Raw genomic sequence first — 26,643 nt, 5'->3', positions numbered from 1 at the left:
TTAAAATTCTTTCTGTGTATGGCTCAATGAGGGTTTAACTGATAAAAGAAATCAATGCAATAATTTCTATATTTTATATTTCTTGACTTTTCTCCATTCCCGTACATAGCAGTGATTTCTGTTCAAAATTCACTTAGAATTTACAAACAACATAGAAAATAAATAAAACAGGGTTCCCCCAAAATATGAGACTTCAAAGACGACGGTACGAATTCTAAGGAAATGGTTACCACTTGTCTCTTACATTCAAAGTTTCCTACAGTACAGTGAAGAAAAGATGCCAATTTGACCAACATTTTTTCTCTCCAAAGCTTAATTTTATTGCCACGTGTTAGTAGTGTGACCGCGATGTGGCCTTTCTCCTAAAAGGGGGTGCAATGACGAATTTGCAACCCCCCCCTTTTAGATAAGTTGTTTGGTATAATCTTCTCTTGAAAAATTGTGATATTGGCATTAAAAGTTTTCTAAACCTTTTCTTGTTGTGAAAATTTTCCAAATGCCGTACAAAACATCAAATTCATGTAAAACTGAATTTCCATTGTAATATTAAGTTCAAGCTTAAATTACTGGCGTAGTTGACAAATTAGGAAATTTCCTACATAACATATAATTCAAGCTAAAATTACTCGATTTTAGACCAAAATTCTGAAAATGTTCTATGCAGGGGGGTTCTGCCCTCCTGCCTCCAATCGCCTCGTTTACTACGTTTCACTCAGTGCTCCTGGGCCCATACTTCAACACTCCTCTTTGCACCCCCTCCCACCTTGGGAAAATCCTGGTTACGAGCCTGCTTATTCAGATTAATTTCCCCCAGATTTCAAGTTTTTTCATCCAATTTATTCTTGATCTGCATGATATGCGTCCCAATTGTCAAAAAAGAAGATTCTCTGGCGGCAAAACAATTTTTCCAGGGAAGAAAATAATTAACAAATTTTATTTCTTTCAGAAAGAAAATATCAAAAAAACTCAATTAACTTTTATCTGATTGGGTTGCATCGTTATGATAAGTGTTGTTAATATTTTTGTATAATTTAAAAACTTCAAAGGCTATAAAACTGCTATATGTTAAAGTTTGCGTTTATTAAATATTCCATCACGTTTTTAGATTATATATATCTTTTTCTAGGGTAAAAAGGTGACATAGAGTTAGAAAAATGTTTACAATAAAACTTTTGAAAAACATTTTCTCTTCTTTATACACAAAAAAACAGTTTTTTACTCTTAAAGAAAATTTGAAGAAAATAACAACCCAGAAACTAACTAAACCAAGAAACATCACCAATTATGATTTTAAAAAGTATTTTTTAAAAGAATTAAATATAGAAGATGCTCTATCCATCTTCCAAGTTTTTCCCTAATTTTGTTTTCTTTTCCCCCTTAAACTTTAAAAGGAGAGAGAACCCCCCTCAACAAGCCGCCACAAATAAGGAAAAGCGTTAATCTAATTAATGTGTTTTGTCCTTAAAATGATAAAGAGAAGCGTTAATTTAATTATCATGATGCCTTTGGTATTCACAACAAAGAGACATTTAGTTATTAATAATTTTCCTCAAAAATACCCTGACACATCCGGCCTGAGTTATGAAAATCTAATGCAGAAACTAAGTTTCAGAAAAATTTTCGAATTTTCTTCTCAACGATCTAGCTATGGAGAGAGCTATGGAGAGGATACGACTGACTTTATATCTTATTTCGGCAAGAGAATATACAGTGAAACTAGAAAACGCTGGAATATAAAGACGACTTTTAAACTCAAGTTATGACTTGAAATAGTCCAATGAACAAACTAAATCCATTGTAACATCAAATAAACTTGCTTTAATGTCGTCTTCCTATTCCACAGTTTTTACCGTATATCTTTCAGTTCCTGGCAATGGGACATCAACAATCTCGTATCTTTTCTGGAAAAGAGGATCTGAGTTGTTTTGTCCTTGGAAGTGGATTTAAAATAAAGTTTCACGTAAAGAGTGTCCCGCGAAAGATGGCAGTTGCTGAATAGAAAGTCTTCTTGTCAAGTTGTATTGTGGATATCAAGAAAAAGTTGTATTGTGGATCTCAAGATCAAGTTGTATTGTGGATATCAAGATCAAGTTGTATTGTGGATATCAATTTCAAGCTGTATTAAGGAATTAAGATCTTGTTGTATTGTAGATATCGATATCAAGTGTATTGTGGATATCGAGATCAAGTTGTATTGTGGATATCGAGATCAAATTGTATTGTGGATATCGAGATCAAGTTGTATTGTGGATATCGAGATCAAATTGTATTGTGGATATCGAGATCAAGTTGTATTGTGTATATCGAGATCAAATTGTATTGTGGATATCGAGTTCGTTCAAGGTGTATTGTGGATATCGAGATCAAGTTGCATTGTGGATAACAAGATCAAGCTCTAATGTGGATATCAAGATCGAGTTGTATTATGGATATCAGATCAAGTTGTATTGTGAATATCAATTTCAAGTTGCATTGTGGATATCAAGAACAAGTTGTATTGTGGATATCAAGATCAAGTTGTATTGTGAATATCAATTTCAAGCTGTATTATGGAATCAAGATCTAGTTGTATTGTGGATATCAAGATCAAGTTGTATTGTGAGTATCAAGATCAAGTTGTATTGTGGATATCAATTTCAAGCTGTATTATGGAATTAAGATCTAGTTGTATTGTGGATATCGAGATCAAGTTGTATTGTGGATATCGAGATCAAGTTGTATTGTGGATATCGAGATCAAATTGTATTGTGGATATCGAGATCAAATTGTATTGTGGTTATCGAGATCAAGTTGTATTGTGTATATCGAGATCAAATTGTATTGTGGATATCGAGTTCGTTCAAGGTGTATTGTGGATATCGAGATCAGATTGCATTGCGGATAACAAGATCAAGCTCTAATGTGAATATCAAGATCGAGTAGTATTATGGATATCAGATCAAGTTGTATTGTGAATACCAATTTCAAGTTGCATTGTGGATATCAAGATCTAGTTGTATTGTGGAAATCGAGATTAAGTTCTAATGTGGATATCAAGATTAAGTTGTATTGTGGATCTGTGTGTTAATCTGCAGATTAATATTTTCTTTATTCGATATCCCACATAGAAAAGCAATAGTTTTTAAATAGATTCTCTAATTAGAAGTGCCCACAATGGATATCGAGATGAAGCGATCGCAATTACTACTATCCAACAAGAAAGTTACCAGCTCTGATTAAAATTTCTGATTTTAAACTTTGAAGTAATTGAACTATTTGTGGGACATTTCTAAAACAAAAACTCTCGAGTACCCTAACCTTTCTGTAGGATTAGGACGAGTGAGACAAGAAGAGGATTTAAAAAATTTTGATGCATAGGTTTTATGAGCATTTTGTCACAATTGGAGGCAATATGCAAAAAAGTTTAGCCTTTTATCATAATCATTAAAGGGATATGGAGTCTGTACAAAATTTCCCAACCCCTCTCTCTCCTATCCATGAAGACAGATTTTTTTTATCGAAAACGTGCACCTAAGCTCATCAGGTTTAGAGAAAATTTTTACTGTTCATTTGTCTTTGGAACTAAAAAATTAATTCTTTGATGTTTTTCATTTCTTATTGAAGGGATTATCTGGACTTAAGTTGATTACTATATTTAGGGATAAAGTTATATTTTAGGGTGCTTTCTACGAAAATATCTTCGTTTTTCCTGTATAAATTGTATATACAATTTATACAAGAAATCACAGGAAAGCCTAGTTCATTGACAGCTTCTCTTGACTTTTGTGTATGTTTAACAGCTTGATAAATCAAAATTTAAATCAAAAATCGTCTTCATGGTATGAAAATTATAATTTCGATGCACTAAATTTGGTGTTAATTTGTAGGCTTAAAGATGATAAACTTAGATCTTTTTGGATTAACACTTAAAGAAGATAGTTTAATTAGTTCAGTATTAACAGAATACAGATGAAACCAAATTATTAAAATTAGAATCAGAAAGGATAGATGAAATGTCGTCGGCAAACAGAACAGATCGTAAAAACTCGGAGCAATTGGAAATGTCATTTATTGAAATTAAAGGGAGTGTTCGCGAAAAATGAAAGGGGGATAGGCTTAATGCGATAAAAAAGCGCTTTTGATCGCTTCTAATCTTACTTCTATCTGTTGCGTCTATAAGGAGAAAATTGTTAAAAACGACTTATACCGAAGAACGTAGTATCTATACAAATTCAGAAAGATGCAACATACGACTTAGACCGTAAAAAAATCTATTTAATTTCAAACAAATCATTCAGATATTACACCCTATGGTCATCGATTATCTTTCGCCACATTTGTATATAGTTGATTTTTCATAATATGTTTTAATTGTTTTGATCTGAGAGTTACTTATAAAAACATTTATTCCTGTTTCGAAGATTTTTGGTAATGAAGACGACATTTTCATATTTTCCAGGAATGTTCGAAAACAAGTTGGAAGCTAAATGTTATTTTAAAAAATAAAATCATAGCCGGTCACTCCCTTTAACCACATCATTTGTAAAAATATGATCTAGAAGAGTTGCAGAGTCACCCTGTATTCTAGTAACTTTACTTATCAATTGCAGAAAACCAAAACCCATTGAAAGTTCAAGCAAATAGTTAGAATTATGATTAGACCCATACTTCATAAGATCAATGTTTGTATCCGAGAAAATATAAACTGGTAAATTCAACTCAGAAAGTTTGTGCATATGTTCCTGGAAGATTGAAAAGAAATTATCAAATTGTTGATTTGAGGTTAAAGTTTTATGACAGTTGGGTCGATATAAACTCACAGCGATAAACTTTTTCCTGCTGGGGGTTTCAATCTGCACAGCAATAGATTCATAAATGTTCTCAAAAAAAGATGAATAGTTATCAAGAATTTTAGAATTGTTGTCATTTTGAACATAAATACCGACCCCTCCCCCCCGTCCATTCTTACGAGTTTTACAGTAAAATGAGTAACCTGGCATAATATGTAAATCAGGGGTGCTGGTCCAAACTTCTTGGACAGCAAACATATCTGGAATAACACAACTTTCGTGTAGGACAGTAAAAATTACAAACTGAAGAAAATTTACAAATATAGTTGGAAAAATTTTTAAATTTGGCACAAAAGACGGTTCATCGAAAAACTCGCAAGTGAAATTATTTTCTAAAAATGCATTTTCTAAGTCAGTTTTTGTAGCTTTAAAAAAATCGAGTTTAGACTCACTGTTTAGTTGTTGGTACTCAGAGTCAGCTAGGTCAGGTTGACCCATGTACTCGGGTACCAGGAATACTAGAAAGACTCTCAAGAAACTCAGAAATACACAGAAACAAAACAAATAAATAAATCACCATTAAAATATGAAGGATGTTATAAGCTGGCGGCTCCCGCACAACAAGGAGCATCTAAACAAAAAGAGTATCATATTATGAAAATAAGTAGAAAAAGAAAAATGATCTATTTTAAAAGAAAAAGTGTTTGCTTTAATTTACTAGTGAACTCTTTGATTTCTTTTTTAACCAGTGATCTTTGCCAGAGCGTTGCGGGTTCCTCGCCCAGTCTGTACCAAAGAGCGAGTACCGGCGAGCAATCCTGAATTTTAACATGGCGTTCTGATAAATCTAAGAAAAAAAATCAAGTTAGTTTTTTACAATAGGCATTTTCGACATTGGTTTGTAAGTAAGATGGTTGCATGAGCTAAAAAGTTAAAATATGTTAATATTGAATAAATAGAGAAAAAGGAATTTAAAGCAAATACATAGAAGAATAAATTAAAACATATTCATAAGAGAACTTAGATGAAAATTAAGTAATAAATATAATCAAAATTAGGATTAATCTCATGGTTTTTGTATATTCATAAGTATAGAAAGCACTTACCTTAAGGGTTTAATTGCTCTCTGTAGATCAGGAAATCAGCCAATGGTATCAGTGTGAAGCTTCTTATCGGGGTCATCTTTCAAAGAGAACTTGATTTTCCCATTCTGTGTGAAGCATCTCTCAACTTTATCACCCTTGGACAGCTCCATCAGACGGTTGTAGTTCAACTTGGTTAGATCATCAGTCATGAATATCCTCAATAAATATTTTTTATCTATTGGCCAATTTTTCAGAATTCCTTCCACCCTCCTCCATCCATTCTTTAGCTTATTTTCCAACTGATCCAGTAGAAATAATGGAAGAATTAGAAAGACTCAAAAACAAAACCTCTGAGGATATAAATGGAGTTTCTGGAAAATTGCTTAAAATATATCTACAGAAATAGCCCCTATTTTATCTTACATTTTAATTTAAGCCTTGAGACAGGTGTATTCCCTAATTTAAAATTCGGTGATGGTGATGGACCAAACCTCTCTGTAGAGTAAAAAAGTAGATGTTAGTTCCACATTTATTGAAAATATATTTCTGTCTGGGTTGACCCCTCGTCAGTTCTAACAATAAAATAACCATCAAAATCGATAAAAAAAGGTTTGTTAAAAATCACAAGAAAATAAACAAACAAAAAGATTATTCAATATAAAAATTTGGGCTGTCATAAGGGAAACAAACTCAGATTATATTATCAGATGGAAAAAAGATAATTTGCAAATATTTACTTTTAAAAAAAAGTTTAAAGACAATTATTATTCCTTGAGATTGTATTGTTGGAAAATGTCCAGAACTATTCCTATTGATAAAAAAGAAGATAAAAAGACGACTTATCTAATTTTTGTCTTATTTGATTAATCAACGTATTTTCTAAGATATTGGAAAAAATTCTGCATAAAAGAATGCTTTCATTTCTCAACAATAATAACTTTTTTAAAACAAATCAATTTGGTTTTTTGCCAGGACGCAATGTTATGCAAGCAAAGAAACCAAAGACGACTTTACAAAGAAAAGAATAAAAAGATTAAAAAGAGTAAAAGATATAATCAAACATAAAGGATGTCAAAAATCAGCGCGAATTAAAAAGGTGCTTAAAAATGCTCGTTTTTAATAGAACCTATATCTCTTTCACACTCCATAAAGCTTTTTTTTACTTTTTTTTAACATTACAAATAAATCAAAAATTTTTATTTCAAAAAGTTGTTAGTTCATTGTCAAAAAATACTAACAATCCACCACTAATTTATATTAAATATAGTGTAAACAATAAATATGCAACTTTCCTTATCCTTTACTTTCCTTTTCCTTTTATTTCTATTTTTATATTATTTTAGAATTGAGGGGAAATATTCCCACAACCTCTACTTTTAGAGGTTTTTAAATATTTTCTCCTGAAACAATTTATTTTGTATGTTTTTGCTATATTTCATAAATAAATAATTTTTTACTTTACTTTTTACACTCCTTCATTGAATCTGAAGTTTCCACGAGTTTCCTGTTGCATAAACATTATCTCCTGGGTTCAATTCATCTGTTGGTGTATTGTATGATTGGAATTGACGTCTAATTCGGGTTGCATCAGAGTTTCTCATTTTATCAATAATAAAATCTAAGTCTTCCTCCAGAGAATGGGGGGGGGGGGGTTGCATTCTCAGGTTTAAATTTGGCCAAGAGAGAAAGATCAGGAAGATTTAGTTCTCTTCCAAGAAAGATTCTAGATGGGCTTGATGAAGTTGAATAATGTTGGGTTGCATTGTATGCAAGAATTAAAGTTGGCAAACTTTTTTCCCAGTCATTTTCACAATTTCATTTTTTTGCTTTCAAAAGTGCCATAACGTTCTGTGTAATCTTTCCACTGCATTAGACTGGTGGTTGTCCAACCAACTTCAATTAGACTGGTGGATGTCCAACCAACTTCAATTTTAACATCCAAAGAATCCAAGATATTTCTGAATACATTATTATGAAACTCTTTACCCTCATCGATTCGTAGTGTTTGTGGCGCTCCATCAAGACTAATCCAGGGATTCATGATGGCATTTGAAACTGTTTTAGCAGGATTATCTAGCTGCTCCAGATATGTGAAGAGCTGTATGTAAAGATCAGCGTCTCCAGTATCAGGTTTAGCTTCTGCTCCTGGAGTCCTAAGTCTGACTGGCATCTTCTAGCTGCTCCAGATATGTGAAGAGCTGTCTGTAAAGATCAGCATATCTAATATAATGATGAGGCAGCATCAGATATCTTGGGTATCCTCGTTCTCCTTTGTATCCAGGATATTAAAGTGGGTAGTTCAGACAGGCTTGGTATGAGAGGAATTGGTCCAGCTCTAGAAGCTAAAGAAGATGAATCTCTTGATGAGGTTTACAAACGAGTATGGGTATACAAATAAGTATGTTGAACCTTGTGTTTGTCTCTCCTAAACCAGCTGGAGATTAAAGAGCACCCTCTGATATCCTCAGTGATGGGGAGGACTCAGAGGGTGTATATTCCTGTATAATGAGGCAGAAGGAGACCAGTGTCATCCTTAGTTCCCTGGTAGGCATGAAAAAGATATATCTATCTGTTAACTGTCTGATAACCGTCTATGACCTGTCTGCTGTGCAAGTCCCATAGCCTTCCTATACAAACGGGAGATTAAACTCTACGTCTGTATTCTAGAAAGGTTGGTTGTGCACTGATCTTATCCTTCGTGTTCTCTACTTAGCTCAGAGCCGGAGAAAGGGTTGAAGGGTTTTCCAGTATACGATCATACTTTAAATATTACATCATGTTTTGAATATTACAAGATACACATTTTTTATTCTNGGGTGATCCCTTGTTGCCTGCTCTGCAAGTATCCCCCAAGGAACTTTATACAGGAACGCCCAGCTCAGATATACGCATTTTATGTATTGTACACTGTGGGAGGAATGTAAACTAACCCAGTGTCCCCACAAAAGTTGAAGGGAAAGGACCAAAGACCTTGCTAATTAGAGATAGCGCATCAGAAAATCTACGCAAATCTGACGCATTTTCTGGGGTAGTGAAGATCGTAACAAATGTCGTCTTCTCCAGAAATTATGTAAATATTTACCATGCTGACGTTTCATAATGTCGTCTTTTGTAATTGTAAGGAATTAAATAGTTTTTTTTATAACAAAACAGGGAAAAAACTTTAGTTTTTATATCTTGAAATATTTAAATTGTCCATAGTCCATAAAAGTGACTAGTGGAAAGACAAAGAACATAATTTACAGAATTCATCACTTTTTAAGTTGAAATAACGACGATTTCTTCCTCATTGTTACCCAGATAAATGTTTAAATAGTACCGTTGTTGATAAGACCTTAAATGGGTTAGTAACTTGAAATTACATCTATCAGTCCCTGAGAACATTTACTTTTGGTTTGAAGTATATTAAGTGAATATAAGAAGAAAATTAATGTCACGTATCTTGTATGCATGTAATGTAAACTAACCTTGTACTTTTCAACAGTAATCAATTATCTCATTACTTTTTCATTCAAGATTGAATTCTCTCTCTACCTGATTTAAATGAATTATTAAAAAATATAACGTCATAATATTTATCTAACAATTTAAAAGATTTTACAAAATCGGGATCTTTCTGTGTAAGGAATGCATGTGATCTAATTAAAGAGCCGTCATCCAAACTTTTCTCTTTTTGGATCTGCATTGTAAACGCAGACGCAGTTGGGGTATCATAAATACTTTGCTTGGCAATGGCACCGACGAACCTGAATTTATCAGAATTGATCATTTAACTTGTATACATAAAACTCCGGAATTGTTCACTGCTCAATTCCATATTTCATGATCATTGAACTATTTAATCAAAAATTGAGTCTAAAAGTCGTCTTTATATTTCCCAGTTTTATTTTCACCAGTGTATTTTCTTAATCCACCTTTTTAAAATCCTCAAATAATTCATGCCTCAAACCTTTTGAAATCAACTTTAAAAGACTTCTAATTGTACAAGGTCGTCCATTAATTTGCATTTTAATAAAACTTTCTGTGATATTTCTATCTTTAATGGTGGATATTTTGAAACAAAATCCCCATAAATCAAGAGAGTAAGATTACTACATTAATTTATGCGATATCATTTCTTTGCCTAAGTTTAAACAGAAGACGACATTTACAAAAAATTTATTTAATGTTTATAACATTGGAAATTTCTGGTCCCCTCTCTTCTTCATCGCCTAAAATTCCATTCCTTTGAACCTCAGGAAAAATAGTTGAAGATATCTGAAAATTTTCACTAACAATTATTGGTTATTTTTAATACAAAAGAGATGCGTAACTTTATCACAAATTCAGCTATAATTCACCAGACGATCCTCATATCCAACAAATGAATAGATCAATTTTACAATACAAATAAATATCGTTAATTTTAGTTAATTTTTAGCACAAAACATTCACAATTGTGTTAAATAATGGCCGGGTCAAGAGTCCGGTATCTTAAGAGCGGTATTAGCTAATACCGCTCTAATACCACTCTTAACACTAACACCAGTGTTTAGGAAATACGGATTCATAAATCGCTAATGCTGCCTAATTTGTGGCAGGATTATCTAGCCTAGAACAGCTGATGCGTTCATAAGTCATCCTAGCTAAAACCAGGATTATCATCCAAACTTTTATTATAATATTAATGAAAGTAAAATAAATTATATTGCAAGGGTCTGGTCCCATCTCATGCTTGCTCTCTCATTTAATATTTATTAATTCTATTTAAATCTTTATTTCAGTTGTAGAATAAAATTAAAACTTATCTTTGATTATGATCTTGATTGGCCTAACTTTTTCCAATGTTAAGTAAAACTAATTAATACAAAATTTAATTAGCTAGCTTGTTTTCAGAAGAAATTGGGTCTTTAAAAAAGGGCTGCTTGGTTATATAAACATACAACATGCTAGCTTTCCCCGGGTTACTCTATAGTTACTCCCACCGCTTACCCAGGTTCATTCATATTTTTATTCAAATACAAAGCATGAGATATTACAAATAAGCAATCACAATTTACCCGCCTGAACCCGCCTAACCAGGGTTGGTTGTTTTGAGTGATTGGCCCGAAGTCAATTAACGATACTGAACATAACTGGTTACACATATCAAGATATGTTTTTGGATAGGTAAGGAGTTGATTGGAAGGAAGGTGATTGTCAGGTGATCTGTGGCAGGGTGAGATCAGAGGGATTTTTATGTAGAGATAAATTAAAATACAGGGTATTAAGTAGGGTTTCCAATCGAATTTTTTTGCACGAAAATCGTGCAAAAATTACACAAAGACTTGTTTACGTTTCGAGTAATAATTGCACTTAAAATTTGGATGTTTTTGCGTACTGATGCGCAAAAGCTATTTCGCGCAAATTTTGAAGAAAATCTTGGTATTTGCGTATTTCGTTATTTCCTGCTATTGCATTATTTCGAGTTATTTCGTTATTCCTGCTATTTCGTTATTTCGTTACATTTCGAGAAACAATTCCAGGAAATGATAAATAAATTCAAAATTAAACCAATCAGAGTTAGAGGCCGGGCCCGTTATCTTTACTCCAGCCCACTCAGCGCACACACATGCTGACCAAATTAGCCCCAATTTTTAGGTTTTAGGTCACCGGACCGTACCGACTATTATACCATTTACTGGCAATCAATCTCAAGTAGTAACTAAGTTAATCACAAATTTATAATTAATCATAATCACATTCACAATATCATACGGTCCAAATATTAAAATCTTTCATATTTATGCGCTCTATGGCATGCAACAAATATTACTAAATTTCGTTTTCATGCACAATACTGCTGTACAAAAATTTTCGTTTTCACGGGCATTGCAAAATTACATGCTACAATGACCTGTATTCATGCGAATATCATGAAAAAATTCTGACTTTAATTTCCTAGTCATGCGAAATTTCGTGCAACAAAAATTTAATTATTTCGAATGAATGCGCAATTTCGTGCATTGATACGCAAAAATAGTCCTTTCGTGCAAAACCACGCAACTGTTTCACAAGAGAATTGATTGTTTCGTGGACACCCTAGTATTAAGGATGGTAGATACAGAAACAGAAATAAACTAAAAAAACTAAAAAAGTTTCAGTTATATTAGTTTTTTATATCAAATTTATTCACACGATATTTAACTAGGTTTTTCGCATTTAAACCTCTCATAATTCTCAAGAAAAATATTGATTACTCTTTCTTTAATTGTTTTTGAAGATTTAGTTTCTTACAGGTCAATTTCAACTGTATTTCACAATTTAGGAAACATTGCGGACGGAAAGCTTTCTGAATTTTTGATTAAAACCCGTTCTAATTTATATGACTTTGTTCTATTCGTTTCTGCTAGAGACTTAAACATATTTTGGAAGGAAGAGGGAAGGTTATCCTTGGTTATCAAAAAGTATTCATGCGTAAATGCCAGAACACAAAGTTTGCCTGTATCCTCAAGATTAAAGGGACAGTAAAGGAAAAATGAAAGGGGGTATAGGCTGAACGCTAATCACTTTAGCTCTTGATCGCGACCCATGAAAGTTTTATCTGATGTTACTATCTCGAGAAATTGATATAAAACTGTGTTAAAATCATACGAAAGTTCATATATGTAAAATTTAGAAAATCTTAAACTTAAATCACGTGACCAGAACTATCACCAATGGCAGAGCAGTTTACTGATCACGTGTCTCTGCCTGTATCACGTGACCACTTTACTGCACTGTCATTGGTGGATTTTCTGGTCAAGCAATTCGGACGTGTAAATAAAATAATAAATTAAATCTATTAAAAATAGAAATAACAAATATAAAATTAGAATTGGAGTAAACCTAAGTAATAATTAGCTTTCTCGGGGATAATATCGTTTTCAGATTGGTTGCTTATTTGCTGAATTTGATCTATTTAAACCCACTACTTTTATACAAAATTGTATGTATATTAATTTTCGTATAAATTTGACACAGTTGTAAATCAGTTTCTCGAGATAGGATCATCAGATAAAACTTTCATGGGTCGCGATCAAGAGCTAAAGTGATTAGCTTTCAGCCTATACCCCCTTTCATTTTTCCTTTACTGTCCCTTTAAGAACTTTTAGTTGTGAAAATAATGGATTTGAATGTGCCTTAAAAGTACTATTATTAACCCCGTTTGGTTTAAAATAACGATTTTAGCTATTTTTTTTCCTTTAACCAAGCCATGAACATTTTCGTGGTTCTCCCCAGTTCCCCAATCAAAACTTGAGCCAAATCGGTCCAGGGGTTAGATAGAGATAGATAGATAGATAGATAGATAGATATTTATCATTAAAGTGCATAATTTTACATAGCACATAGATATTATATAAACTGATCAGCTTAATCAGAATCAATAGTTTACCTCAGAACTTAGGATGGCACATTTATTTATTTAGAAATACTGAATAACAGTTTGATCTTGAACATTCAAATTGCAGATACATATTTGTTTTATCCACATGCAATTTGTTTTTTTAACGAGTTTAAAGAACACGAGTGTTTTATTTCTAATAAAATGAATTCCATATTTGTGAAAGGAAAACTTTAGGAAATTGTTCTGATACTTTTCTCACTGGTTTTTCTTATCTTAAGCATTTTGTTCGGTTTTGATGAGACAAAGCACAAAACACATTATTAAACGATTCAAGAAGCTGTTCATTGAAGTATTTGTACATAAAAATTGAACCTTTCAAATGAAGAATATCATGCAGTTTCAAAATATTTAGTTTTCCAAAAAGTGGAAGTGTTATGCGCTTTGAAGCTTGAATTTGAAACTGTTCCTGTAGCATTTTTTTTGAATATTTTGAATATTCTTGATTTTTTACTCTTAGAAGCACCACAACATGTTATTCCGAATTCCATGTGTCTTTTAAAAAGTGTATTGTAAAAAATTTTCTTATTTTAAAGGTAGTATATTTTTTATGCTATTTAGAGCAAAGTATGAACTAGCTAGACTTTTTATTCAGTTTACTAAGTTAATAATCCCATGAGAGATATTCATCTAGGTGTACTCCTACAAATTAAAAATACTTTTCTTCATGCTTTTCTTTCTAAACACATTGTACTTTGTTTTTTATGTTTAATATTAGCTTATTACTTGCTTTACTAAGTTCAATATTGGATTTATCTATAAGATCAAATTGACTTGTGTCTGACATAAACAATCCTGTATCATCCGCAAACAGGGATGTAGAAAATTCAGCTGCATTGGGTAAATCATTTATAAATGAAAGAAACAGAAGAGGTCCTAACACCGACCCTAGAGGTACCCCGGCTTTAATATATTTTTGTGTAGATTAGTATTAGTTTTTGTGTAGATTGTATTAGTTGTCTCTCTAAATCCATAATGTTCAAGTTTATTTAGTAAAATATCATGATCTACAGTAAAAAATTCCTTTTTTAAGTCTAAAAATATTCCTATAAATTATTGAGGATTATCTGTTTTATTTAGACAAGAATATATTTTATCTAGAATTTGTAAAATTGGTTGTTCGGTATCACGCCCAGGTCTAAATCCATACTGATGATCGTAGAGTAACTTATACTTGTTCAGAAATCTGAATATCTGTTTTGCAAAATTTTTTTCTAAAAGTTTGGAAAAAGAAGAAAGAAGACTTATAGGCCTGTAATTTGTAAATTCGGATTTGGAAACTGATTTGAAAATAGGAATAGCCTAGGCACATTTATTAAGAGTCTGGAATGTATCCTGCAAGATTAAGTTTTTAAAGAATGGAAAATTTTTTAAATAAAAATTGCTAACATTTAAAATCTAAATTATTAACTGAACAATTTTATGCTGTTCCAAAGAATTTTAACCCTATCCCCGCTGGGGTACTTGAAAACCAGGATACGCTGGGGGGGGGGTCAATTTGACCCCCCCCTCTAAATCCCATGTTTGATGTCCAAATATGACAAATGATACATCATTGGAAAGCTCTTGTGCTCTACTTTTAGAATCTGCAAAAAAATTTGCAAATTTGCAAAAATTGAATTTTTTATCGCAAAATCCAGTTATATAGTAAAAATGTTTGCAAAAAAAAATTTGCCCAAAAAATAAAAAATTATACATTTTTGAAAAGCCCTTGACCATGCCATTTCAAATATGCAAAAATGTTTGCAAAATTTTAAATAACCTGATTTTTAATCAAGAAAAACTAAAAATGTGCAAATTTCCTTTGACAGGTTGTTTGCAAAAAATTTGCAATTTTTTTTCTCGCAAAACTTGTGCAATCCGTTTCCTTATGTCATAGGCTTTCCAAAAAGCTAAATTTTATCAAAATCTGACAAGTGAAAGTTTTAGATTTAGTTTGTTACAGGAAAAAGCACTCATTCAGGCAGTGTGCCTGAGGACTCAGGCAGTTAGTATTAAAGCCCGGTTTTAGGCCTAAAGGGAGGGCTTTGGGTATGTAGGAAAAGTCAGAAAATTTCAACAGCCTCAGACCAATACTTTTTGAGTTATGTAAAAAAAACTACAGGGGGGGGGTCAAATTGACCCCCCCCCAGCGGGAATAGGGTTAAAACAATTTTTTTTGTGAACAAATGAATTTTGGCATTTCATAAAGGAATCAAAAACGAAAGACCAAACTTAATTTTTCCTATGAGAATAAACATCACTAGAATTTCAAAAAACACTTTTTAAAATAATCAAATTTTGAAGAAAAAAACGTTTCTCTTTTTTTGTTTAGTTTGCAGGGCCTGTGTGCTAATCAAAAAATTCAGGAACTAAGTTTTTGCCGCAAAACCCTTTTTTCTTTGTTCCAAAATTGCCTTATTTTGTTTTTGATTTCCAAAAAAATTTTAGTTTTTCTTTAAAAGTTTCAATTTAATGGTTTTCAAAGCGCAAATTCCATTTCAAAAGTAAAATAATATTTTTGCAAAAATCTTCAGATATTTTGTGAAAAATGAGGTGGGTTTGGCGGCAAATGGGTTGAGTTGGCGGCAAACTAGCATTAAGTCGCAAAAGTCTGCATTGGAGACGGTTTGGTTTCATATAGTTCATATTCAAGCAATACACTAACCACTACTGCAGCCAGTCAAACGTCAACCTCACAACTCTAACAACCAATTCTTTTAATTGTTCTGATTTAAGGGACTGTAAGCGTAATTTAAATCTACATCGGTACCCTTAAAACGACATGAATTTCCTTATTATTTGTTTTTCCCTTGTAAATGATTTACAATATATAAACGTGAAGCTAAAGTGAAATTAAATATGTTCTGTTTTCAATCATAACTATTTTTTAAAAAAAATATTGAAGAAAACGCTTAAAATTTCTAATAGACAAACAAAGAAATTATTTGAAATTTTCATACTTGTGGGCATGAATCAAAACTGTCAAAAAATTGTGCCAAATATGATATTGCATAATTTTGAAATTTTACAACTTACAATTTTACAATCTAACCGGTACTCTTCAAAGCTTTGTCTGATCAAGTATAAAATGTCTTGAAATCTGATTTAGGGTTCAAGGGTTTAGGTTTTTGCACGGAGGGTCTCTTTAAATTACGCTTACAGTCCCTTTAAGTGCTAACAAATTCTAGATTTAGTGTATCCTCAGGGAATATCATATTGTAGACCATAAATCATCTTGAAACCTTTCTCTCGGGTATTTATTTTACAGAAGTCAAAAAACTTTTTATTCTCCTGATCCTATCGACCCCTCATTTTCCCTTACCTACCTAATACTAGTGAGTTTTGTTTATCAAATATTATAACAATTTATACCAATATTTTGACTGCATTAAAATATTGTTATCCATATACATATGTCTAATACCTGTAAATTATTGCAGGTTTGAAATACAAATGTTTTCGTGTTTGCGGCTTTGGAAACATAGTGGAAAGAAAGGATATCAACCAGCTTTCAAGCACCTTTCGACCCTACACTGGGATTATCAACCTTAGATCAACCGATTGACCCTTTACTGGGATTATCAACCTTAGATCAATCGATTGACCCCTTACTGGGATTATCAACCTTAGATCAACCAATCAACCCTTTACTGGGATTATCAACCTTAGATCAACCGATTGACCCTTTACTGGGATTATCAACCTTAGATCAACCGATTGACCCCTTACTGGGATTATCAACCTTAGATCAACCAATCAACCCTTCACTGGGATTATCAACCTGAGATAAACCAATCAAACCTTTACTGGGATTATCAACCTTAGATCAACCAATCGACCCTTCACTGGGATTATTAACCTTAGATCAACCAATCAACCCTTTACTGGGATTATCAACCTTAGATCAACCAATCAACCCTTTACTGGGATATCAACCAATTGACCCTTTACTGGGATTATCAACCTTAGATCAACCAATTGACCCTTCACTGGGATTATCAACCTTACCCTTTACTGGGATTATCAACCTTAGATCAACCAATTGACCCTTTACTGGGATTATCAACCTTAGATCAACCAATTGACCCTTTACTGGGATTATCAACCATCAACCAATTGACCCTTCACTGGGATTATCAACCTTAGATCAACCTACAGGCCTCTTTGTTCTTCCTCTCATACGACTTCTCAAAATTTACACTAAAGCAAATTGTTCTAATTTCACCTTTTTCAGAATTAAGTAAAATGAAGGCTGTTCTTTTAATAATCTTTATCAAGTACCATCTAGTTATTGGAGGGAAGTTTCTTTATTCTCCTCTAGCAGAAAATAGACATGATTTGTAAGTAAACAATGTTTAATAAAATTTTATCCTTTGAATTTTTTATAATTTAAAAAGCAAAGACCCATTTATTATCCAAAGTTAAATTAACCGAGTACATGGATAGTTTTAATAGCATTTTAAAGGGCTTGTAAGAAATTTTGCACCGTATTTCCGCCAGGCTAAAGTAAACTTCTTTGTAAGGATTCTGATTTAAAAATGTGGTTTAACTTCTTCGCAGGATGATTTATTTTTCTACAAGGAAGTGTACATACAGTACACGATATACTTCATTAAGTACAATGCATAACAATCTTAGTAAAGGAAGATAAAGTTCAGATCTTATGCAGTAGGGTCATTTGACAGTACATCGTGACCGTTTAGTAAACACCTACTCCATAACAATCTTTCAAGATGTATCTTTCCAGGCCAGTCCGCTATCAAACTCAACAAGTACTGAATCCCATGCTCTAAATGCCATTCAGGGACACAAGCATAGCTATCAAAATCCAGCTACTAATACAGTGCTCTGAATGCCACACAAGGACACAAGCCTAGCGATCAATAAGCTATATTTATACCAATCCCAAATGATGAGGACAATCCCCTTTAAATGCCACACAAAGACACAAGCCTAGCTATCAAAATAGCTATATGTCGATCCCAACTTAAAGGGGACAATTGACCTGGATATAAAGACAGGGTTTCAGGTTTACTCTCTGGCAGTAAACAGTATGGAGTTGTTGACTTTAAAAGTCACTATAATAAAATAAAGAGATCTAAAATGGATATTTCTAACATTTATTTTAAAAAAACGAGTGTTTTGAAATATTTGCATTTAAGGCGGAGTTAAAATTGGTTGATTTAGAAATTAACAAAGGAATTATGGATGGATATTTGATGGTACTTCATGGGAGTGTTGTAGAGCTTCATGTTGGTGGAGCAGATCAACAGGAACTGGGGCAACAGGGCTTATCCAACCTAGTAGGCAGAGATCGCGGCTTTATCATGCTGGATTTGAGCGATTATGTTGTCTCTGGAAGTGGAGTGCATGATAAACTGGGAACCCTCGGGTAAGCCTGTCTGCTGCTAATTGAGTATCTGCGTCATCATCATAAAGGAGTCAAGAGGCTCCCTGTGTCGGAGCTGTTACTAGTTCAACTGTCCTAACATGACTGAGCTGGGATGTGTTATAGAGGGGTGAAGCAGGGAAAGAAAGGAGCGAGGGTTACATGTGTATACTTCATGGCGGAAATGGATTTTGTGTACACACACATCTTGAGAAATGGCTACGGCATTTGAGTCGGAAAAATCGTCTTCCTTATATTTCGAATTTATTTTAACAGGAGTTTATCTATCATCTAAGATGTATTTCGTAGTTCGTATTAGAATTGGGTCGTTAACAGCGTAATTACAAGTTATGCGATGTTTTTTATATAATGAAGTTAACAATCACAATATGGGTATAACAAAGTTATATATGTTTTACATACATGATTTGCATAATTACTATATGAACAAGGTAACACGTAAATTACAATAGGCCTCAATTTTTGCTACAAGCGTAATGTAAAGTGACACTACTGCCTTATAGCTGAACTTTTCCTTCCTTCAATAGGAATGCAATGCAAAGTACTCCGTGAAGATAATGTACTGCATGGGAACTTCCTTATAGAAAATAAATCATCCTTCGAGGAAGTTAAACCACCTTTTTAAATCAGAGACGTTTACCAAGAAGTTTACTTTTGACAAGAAGTCTGTCCCAGCCGCAGCTCTCGGCCTAAAGCCTGTCTTCACTAAGGTGCACGGCCCTCTAGCCCATCCTAACCACAGCACTCTGCCCCTATTGCAGCCTGCTTCACCTCAGAAGGATTAACATAAACTTTGGGAAGTTGTCACTTTGGATATTGCACATTTGGGAAGTTGCCACTTGGGAAATTGTCAGTTGGGAAGTCAACCTTGGCAAATGCCTATGGGAAAGTACCTAACACCAAATATAGTTTAAAGTACATAACAGATAAAAAAAAAAAAAAAATTATGAAAAATTAACTATCGATCAATATTGAATTCCTTTAATTTTTGGCGAACTCTCCCTTTAAGAAAATCATATCAAACTAGTATGATAAGATATGTACAATTTACTATCTAGGACTCTTGATGATGACATCCAATCTCCAAATACTTCACCATATAATGATATTGTGAGAGGATCATTATTCCATAAGATAGAAGATGGAACTCTTGGTTATGGTTCTATTCCCACAGTTAACCCTCCTGGATTAGCTCCAAGGTGTATTCCTAAGTGGAGCAGGTAGATTTTTGGACTAAGATTCGGTCGGGGTTTGGTTTCAGAAGGTATAGCAGATGGTTTCGCAGTTTTTTTAATGTTCTTACGCATTATTGTAGGACGCTGATTTTTTTGCATGTGAGCTCTGGAATATGAATTTAACTTAATATTTTTAGTTTGGAGAAAATTCGAGCAAAGAATTTATACATTTTTTTATATGAAACATTATTGCTAAATTTTGGTAATTGAAATACAGGTATTCCAGCACCTGCAATCAGGGTTGTGAATTGTTTCGTTTTTAGAAAAAAAAAAAATTGTTTTGAAAATGAATCACTCGTTTTGAACGTTCCAAAAACGAAAAAAGATAGTTTTTGAAAACCAAAGTTTTTTTTCAAATTCGATCATTATTTTTAATAAACGAAAAACCACCGTTTTCTAAAACTTATCATTTCTGAAGAACGAGCGTTTTTATAAAAAAAAAGAAATTCAAAAAGTAAAAAATTCGCTAATGAATCTGAGTTTTATGACAATTAATTTCAAATTTTTAAAGAAAGGTAAGGTTATGAATGTTGTCTGAATAACCTAGATGTTTTATGACCTTGGATTTTCCAACTAACACAAATGTATTTTCTCTTGTAAAGGGTCGTTAACGATTATTATTGAAGGGTTGTCGTTATTGGTCGTTATAGAAGGGTCGTCGTTAACGGATGTTAAGGAAAGGTCTTTTTCAAAAACGATTAACTAATTAGACCCAATCAAGAAAACTACAATAGAATTTGTCTATTACATAAATTCTTTTATTACATTCTTGATTAAATATATGCTTTTGGGGCCAGCTATCTTAATTATACTAGGACTATTATACAGAATAATTATATTGATATGTGATACATTTTCCATTATTTCCAGTTTTTATCATTACATTAGCATTAATTTATAATTATAAAGTCACATTAAACATTATATCATCAATATAGGACCATGTAATGATACAAGATCATTAATACCTGTAGGTTTTTTATTACTTACGTTTGGAGGTGGAAATAGGGTTAAGACACAGAAGGTGGGGTACCCCCCGCCCCCTCTGTGTCTTGACCCTATTTCTCCTGAGGTGGGGGGTGGGGGGAATTTATCACCCATGGTTTTTGAATAAAGCTTTAAAACTATAAGGGCTAGAGAGCTGAAATATCTTGACTTTTCTATTAATTAATTTTTAAAAACTGGCTGAGAGTCCAGGCATACTGTCTGAAATAGGCCTGTTTTACCTTCCAGATTAAGTTTGTTGTTAACCCTATCACGGTTGGGGGGTGGGGGGGGGGGGGGGGGTTAAAGAACTGTGCAGCTATACATAATGATATTATATTTAACATTAGTATTTTACAGTTTTCTGCAAAATGGTAAAAATATTTTGCAAAATTAAACTATATTTTTTGCAAATCTAAAACTCTTAGGCTGAACTTTTTTTCCAAAGTCTTTTTTCGTCAAAATGAATTCGCCTTTTTGAGAGCTTTCATAAATGTACAATTTGTCTAAGAAGGCGTCATATCTTTCCCTGGGACGTACAACGCCTAGGGTTGTCAAAATTGAGTTTTTAGCATACATTTTTGAACGTCCTATAAACCTGATAAAGTCAATTTTTTTGGAAATTTTTTTGTTCTGGATGATTGCAAATACCTTTCTAAAATTTTCTTTTACCGGCATACTTTTTCTAAATTCATTCAGTAAAGATTTAAAGTAATAATAAGTATTGATAAATATTTCTTTATAGATATTTTTGAATATGCCAAAGGTAAAACTATCCGAAGGCATGAAAGATTCTGCATTTCATATTTTCCAAACCAAATCGAATTTTTATTTGGAACAAAAACATTCAGTATTTTATAGAAGCACTTTTGAGTATCGTTTTATTCTAGTTTTGCATTATTTCCATTCATGTAAAAGCTGGTTTAACACCAAGCACTCAACAGAGGGAGGGATGGCAACCACACCAATTTGTAAACCTAAAATTCTTCTTTAAGGAAAGTCCTTGTAACAGGGTACTAAGCGTGCTGCTGTGTTCTGGGGGGTACCAGAGGGTACTGGGGGGTACTGCAGGGTACTGCTTGGTACCTGGTGATAGTTGGTGGTACTGGGGGTACTTTGGGGGTACTGTAGGGTACTGCTGGGTACTGGGTTGTACTGGAGGGTACTTGGGGTACTAGGTGCATAGGGCTGGGCACATTCCAACTTTTTCTAGCCGTTTTGTTAACGGTTTGTTCCAACCGTTAAAAAATAAAATTTCAGGTATGTAGCTGCTAATTTCAAAGGTATTAACCGGTTTTTTAAAAAAAATTACCGCTATCTTACAAAAAAATTCGTGAACAGTTAAAAAAAATTTGTTAACGCTTGTGAAATCGTTAACGGTGCAGCCTTTAATGGTCTTTGGTAGCATTAACGGCATTAAAGGTTTTTCAAATTGTTAACAGCACTGGCAGTTAAACTATATTTATCCTTTTCTGGATATCCAAATCAACTATATTTATCCTATTCTGAGGAGAACCCATTTTCTTTCAGGGCTGAACAAACTCCAAATTTTTTTTATCAAAATTCAAAGGTTACCTCTATTCTCTATTCTCAGCATTTAAGGTTGTGAATACAAACGACATTTAAAAACATCAAAACACGCAAGTTCTTTTTTTAATTTATGCAATTTTAGGCAGAAAAACGAAATTCAACGTTTTAAAAAAATCCGTTCCGTTTTTCAAAAACGGCTAATTTGTTTTGTGAGAGGTTTAAAAATTAATGGTTTTTGGTGTTCATTAACGGACTCTTCCTTCAATTTTTGAAAACTTCTGTTCCGTTAACGAAACTTTGCCCACCTCTAGTTATGCAGGGTACTACAGGGTACCTTGGGTGGTACTAGGTTGTACTGGTGGATACTGGGTGGCTCTATGGGTACTAAAGGGTACCAAGGGTGGTACCGGGTTGAACTGGTGGGTACTGGGTGGTACTATGGGTACTACAGGGTTCATGGGTGGTACTGGGTTGTACTGGTGGATACTGGGTGGTACTATGGGTACTACAGGGTACCATGGGTGGTACTAGGTGGTACTGGTGGATACTGGGTGGTACTATGGGTACTACAGGGTACCATGGGTGGTACTAGGTTGTACTGGTGGATACTGGGTGGTACTATGGGTACTACAGGGTACCATGGGTGGTACTAGGTTGTACTGGTGGATACTGGGTGGCTCTATGGGTACTAAAGGGTACTATGGGTGGTACTGGGTTGTACTGGTGGGTACTGGGTGGTACTGCAGGGTAATGGGTGTGCTGGGGGGTACTATGGGTACTGCAGGGTAATGGGGGTGCTGGGTGGTACTATGGGTACTGCAGGGTAATGGGGGTGCTTGGTGGTACTATGGGTACTGCAGGGTAATGGGGGTGCTGGGTGGTACTATGGGTACTGCAGGGTAATGGGGGTGCTTGGTGGTACTATGGGTACTGCAGGGTAATGGGGGTGCTGGGTGGTACTATGGGTACTGCAGGGTAATGGGGGTGCTTGGTGGTACTATGGGTACTGCAGGGTAATGGGGGTGCTGGGTGGTACTATGGGTACTGCAGGGTAATGGGGGTGCTTGGTGGTACTATGGGTACTGCAGGGTAATGGGGGTGCTGGGTGGTACTATGGGTACTGCAGGGTAATGGGGGTGCTTGGTGGTACTATGGGTACTGCAGGGTAATGGGGGTGCTGGGTGGTACTATGGGTACTGCAGGGTAATGGGGGTGCTTGGTGGTACTATGGGTACTGCAGGGTAATGGGGGTGCTGGGTGGTACTATGGGTACTGCAGGGTAATGGGGGTGCTTGGTGGTACTATGGGTACTGCAGGGTAATGGGGGTGCTGGGTGGTACTATGGGTACTGCAGGGTAATGGGGGTGCTTGGTGGTACTATGGGTACTGCAGGGTAATGGGGGTGCTGGGTGGTACTATGGGTACTGCAGGGTAATGGGGGTGCTTGGTGGTACTATGGGTACTGCAGGGTAATGGGGGTGCTGGGTGGTACTATGGGTACTGCAGGGTAATGGGGGTGCTGGGCGCTACTATGGGTACTGCAGGGTAATGGGGGTGCTGGGTGGTACTATGGGTACTGCAGGGTAATTTTGATACTAGGGGTACTTTTGGGTACTGCCTGCAATACCTGCATTAGAGAAATATATAACAATGCATAGAATAGTTTTTTAGATAAAGTTCTCTAAAAAATTATTTATATTCATTGAGTTATCCTTGTATTTTCAAAAGCCATTGAAAATGAATGTGGAAATATGTGTCACATGCAATGCTTTGTTAAAATAAATTTTCTTATTTATCTAGCCTTGAAAAGTTGGACTATGGATAAAACTAGGGTTTCTGCAGCTAAAATTTTCATTCGCATTTGCAAACTTTTTTTTCGAAATGTATCATTTTTTCGCGAAAATTAATTTTGCGAAAGAAGCATTGAAAAGATGTGGATTTTTTTTGAAAACAAGACAAAATATGATAAAATTTCGCGAAAATTTTCAGTAAAATTATTGCCGATTTTTTTCCGATTTTTTTTTTCGCAAAACAGATTGACGCAACATTTGTTTAAATGGAAATGCTAAATTTTCGGCAAAAATACTTTTTTGAAAAAAAGTTATATTTTTTTGTGAAATAGTAGTTTACCCCTTTCGCTGGAGAATCTAAGCCCAACTGACATAGGATTATTTATTCGAAGTTTTAAATTTTGTTGGTCGAGGCATTTTTTCTTGAGTCTATCTAAGTTTTAATGAAATGATCCAATGGAAATCTTTATATAACAAATGTTTGTTCAGTGTTTATGTTTTCAATTTACTAAAGCAGTTTGTAGAATGTATATGGAGGGTTACCCACAAACGATGAGACTATAAAGACGACCTGCAACTCTTCAAATACAATCATCATTATAAATGTTAAAAACAAATCTTCTGCCTTGCATTTGGTCTTCAAATGGTTTATTCAATGATTTTACATAAGAAGTAATTGCAAGGAATCATAGAAAAAGAAACAGACAGTAAGAATTCCGTATAATCTCATCTTTAATGGGTAAGCCTGTATGAACATCCAATTCATCAATAAATTGCTCCTTGATCTTATTTCTTTAGACATCCTGGAATCAGAGTTAATGTAAACTTTAAGGATTTGGTCATAAATGAAACTGGTAAGAAAAAGAGAAAATTATGTAAAAAAATGTTACTTCAAATATGCTTTCTGTAAAGTATAAAAATGGAAAACAAAAGATTTTGCGGTTTTTCAAACATTTTTTTGCGAATTTTTATGATTTTATAAAAATCAATAGCTTTTACAACTTTTTGTAACTCTGAGGATTCATTAACTTTCCCTGGGGTCATGCGAGGTCCAACACAAAATTTGGACCGAATCGGTTCAGCCGTTTGAGACATTTATTGGACACAAACAAACAGACAAACTGACAGACACCAAGACAAGGAAAGTATATATATATATAGATGCAAGATTTAGATCAAATTTATAGGATAAATATGTTTATATTTTTTTCAAGGATATATAAACCGTGGAAAAATGCTAGAAAGATATGTCCGAGGTGTTGAAGATTGTTCTAGAAGATGCTTGTTAGGTTCACAATGTGATATGTTTACAGTGTTAGGGAATATATGCTTGTTCTATCCTCATCTTAGACTCAAGCACTTACCCTTCCATCAGGTTTATATTCTATATAATATATTCTTGTACTGTATACTCATCTTAGACTCAAGCACTTACCCTTCCATCAGGTTTATATTCTATATAATTTATATACTTGTACTGTATACTCATCTTAGACTCAAGCACTTACCCTTCCATCAGGTTTATATTCTATATAATTTATATACTTGTACTATATACTCATCTTAGACTCTAGTACTTACCCTTCCATCAGGTTTATACTCTATATAATATATTCATGTACTGTATACTCATTTTAGACTCAAGTACTTACCCTTCCATCAGGTTTATATTCTATATAATATATACTTGTACTGTATACTCATCTTAGACTCAAGTACTTACCCTTCCATCTGCAGGTTCATATTCATTTATGATATATACTTGTTCTATACTCATATTAGACTTAATAATTTATCTTTGCATAAAGGATTAAATAAAATTACGCTTAGTCCTCTAAAAATTTATTTATTGATTAGGTGACAAGGTTGCATGGATCTGCTCTAACTTATGTTTTGACATGTGATGAAACTCAAGCCAACTTTTTACCTGCAGGTGTATCTAAACCCTCTAACTGTGATGTTCAAGACACGTATCGAGGAAATCAACCTCTGAGATATTTTAAAAACATTTTGCCAGGTGAAACAAGGAGAACTTCAAAGTTTTAAAGAAAATTAATAATTCCAAGAAGTTGTCAAAACCTTTGGAAATTACTGAGAGTAGGGGGTCGTGGAAGTCAGGGTGACTTCCACGACCCGAGGTTTCGTGATTTTATCAAAATAAATATTTTTAAAAAATCATGAAACCTTGATTACAGCTAAAAAGAGGCCCAGATTTTAAATGATGAACGAGAGGTACTTGATTTTAAATCAACAGAATTATTCATTGAACCTCATTGACTTTAATCAGAGCTGAGCGTTCAAATTTTAGATAGAATTATTTGACGTAACACTTGAATGATATTTAAAGTCCTGATAATATTAGCAAACTTTAAGTAGAAGCCCAAAGGCAGCGCATGCTCTGTCTCTGTCTTGTATTTCAACGCTGCCTGTGCGGAACTCCTTTTGGCTTCTGGTTT

At 33.8% G+C, this 26,643-nt stretch overlaps 1 protein-coding gene across 2 annotated transcripts in view; it reads left to right on the top strand.

Annotated features, from left to right (window-relative positions):
- The first annotated feature begins 17,476 nt into the window (after nucleotides 1-17,476).
- LOC111701241 (uncharacterized) overlaps nucleotides 17,477-26,643 on the top strand; it is a 34,747-nt gene continuing 25,580 nt past the window's right edge. For both annotated transcript variants that reach the window (XM_023472432.1, XM_023472433.1), the window contains exons 1-5: nucleotides 17,477-17,578; nucleotides 19,707-19,868; nucleotides 24,986-25,041; nucleotides 25,402-25,562; nucleotides 26,045-26,204. In XM_023472432.1, the coding sequence (XP_023328200.1) occupies nucleotides 17,484-17,578; nucleotides 19,707-19,868; nucleotides 24,986-25,041; nucleotides 25,402-25,562; nucleotides 26,045-26,204 (634 nt within the window). In that variant the 5' untranslated portion in view covers nucleotides 17,477-17,483. The remainder of the gene's footprint in view (nucleotides 17,579-19,706; nucleotides 19,869-24,985; nucleotides 25,042-25,401; nucleotides 25,563-26,044; nucleotides 26,205-26,643) is intronic.

The sequence above is a fragment of the Eurytemora carolleeae genome, unplaced genomic scaffold (assembly GCF_000591075.1).
Source record: "Eurytemora carolleeae unplaced genomic scaffold, Eaff_2.0 scaffold44, whole genome shotgun sequence".
NCBI classification, from domain to species: Eukaryota; Metazoa; Arthropoda; class Copepoda; order Calanoida; family Temoridae; genus Eurytemora; species Eurytemora carolleeae.
This window is presented reverse-complemented; position numbering and strand designations above follow the sequence as displayed.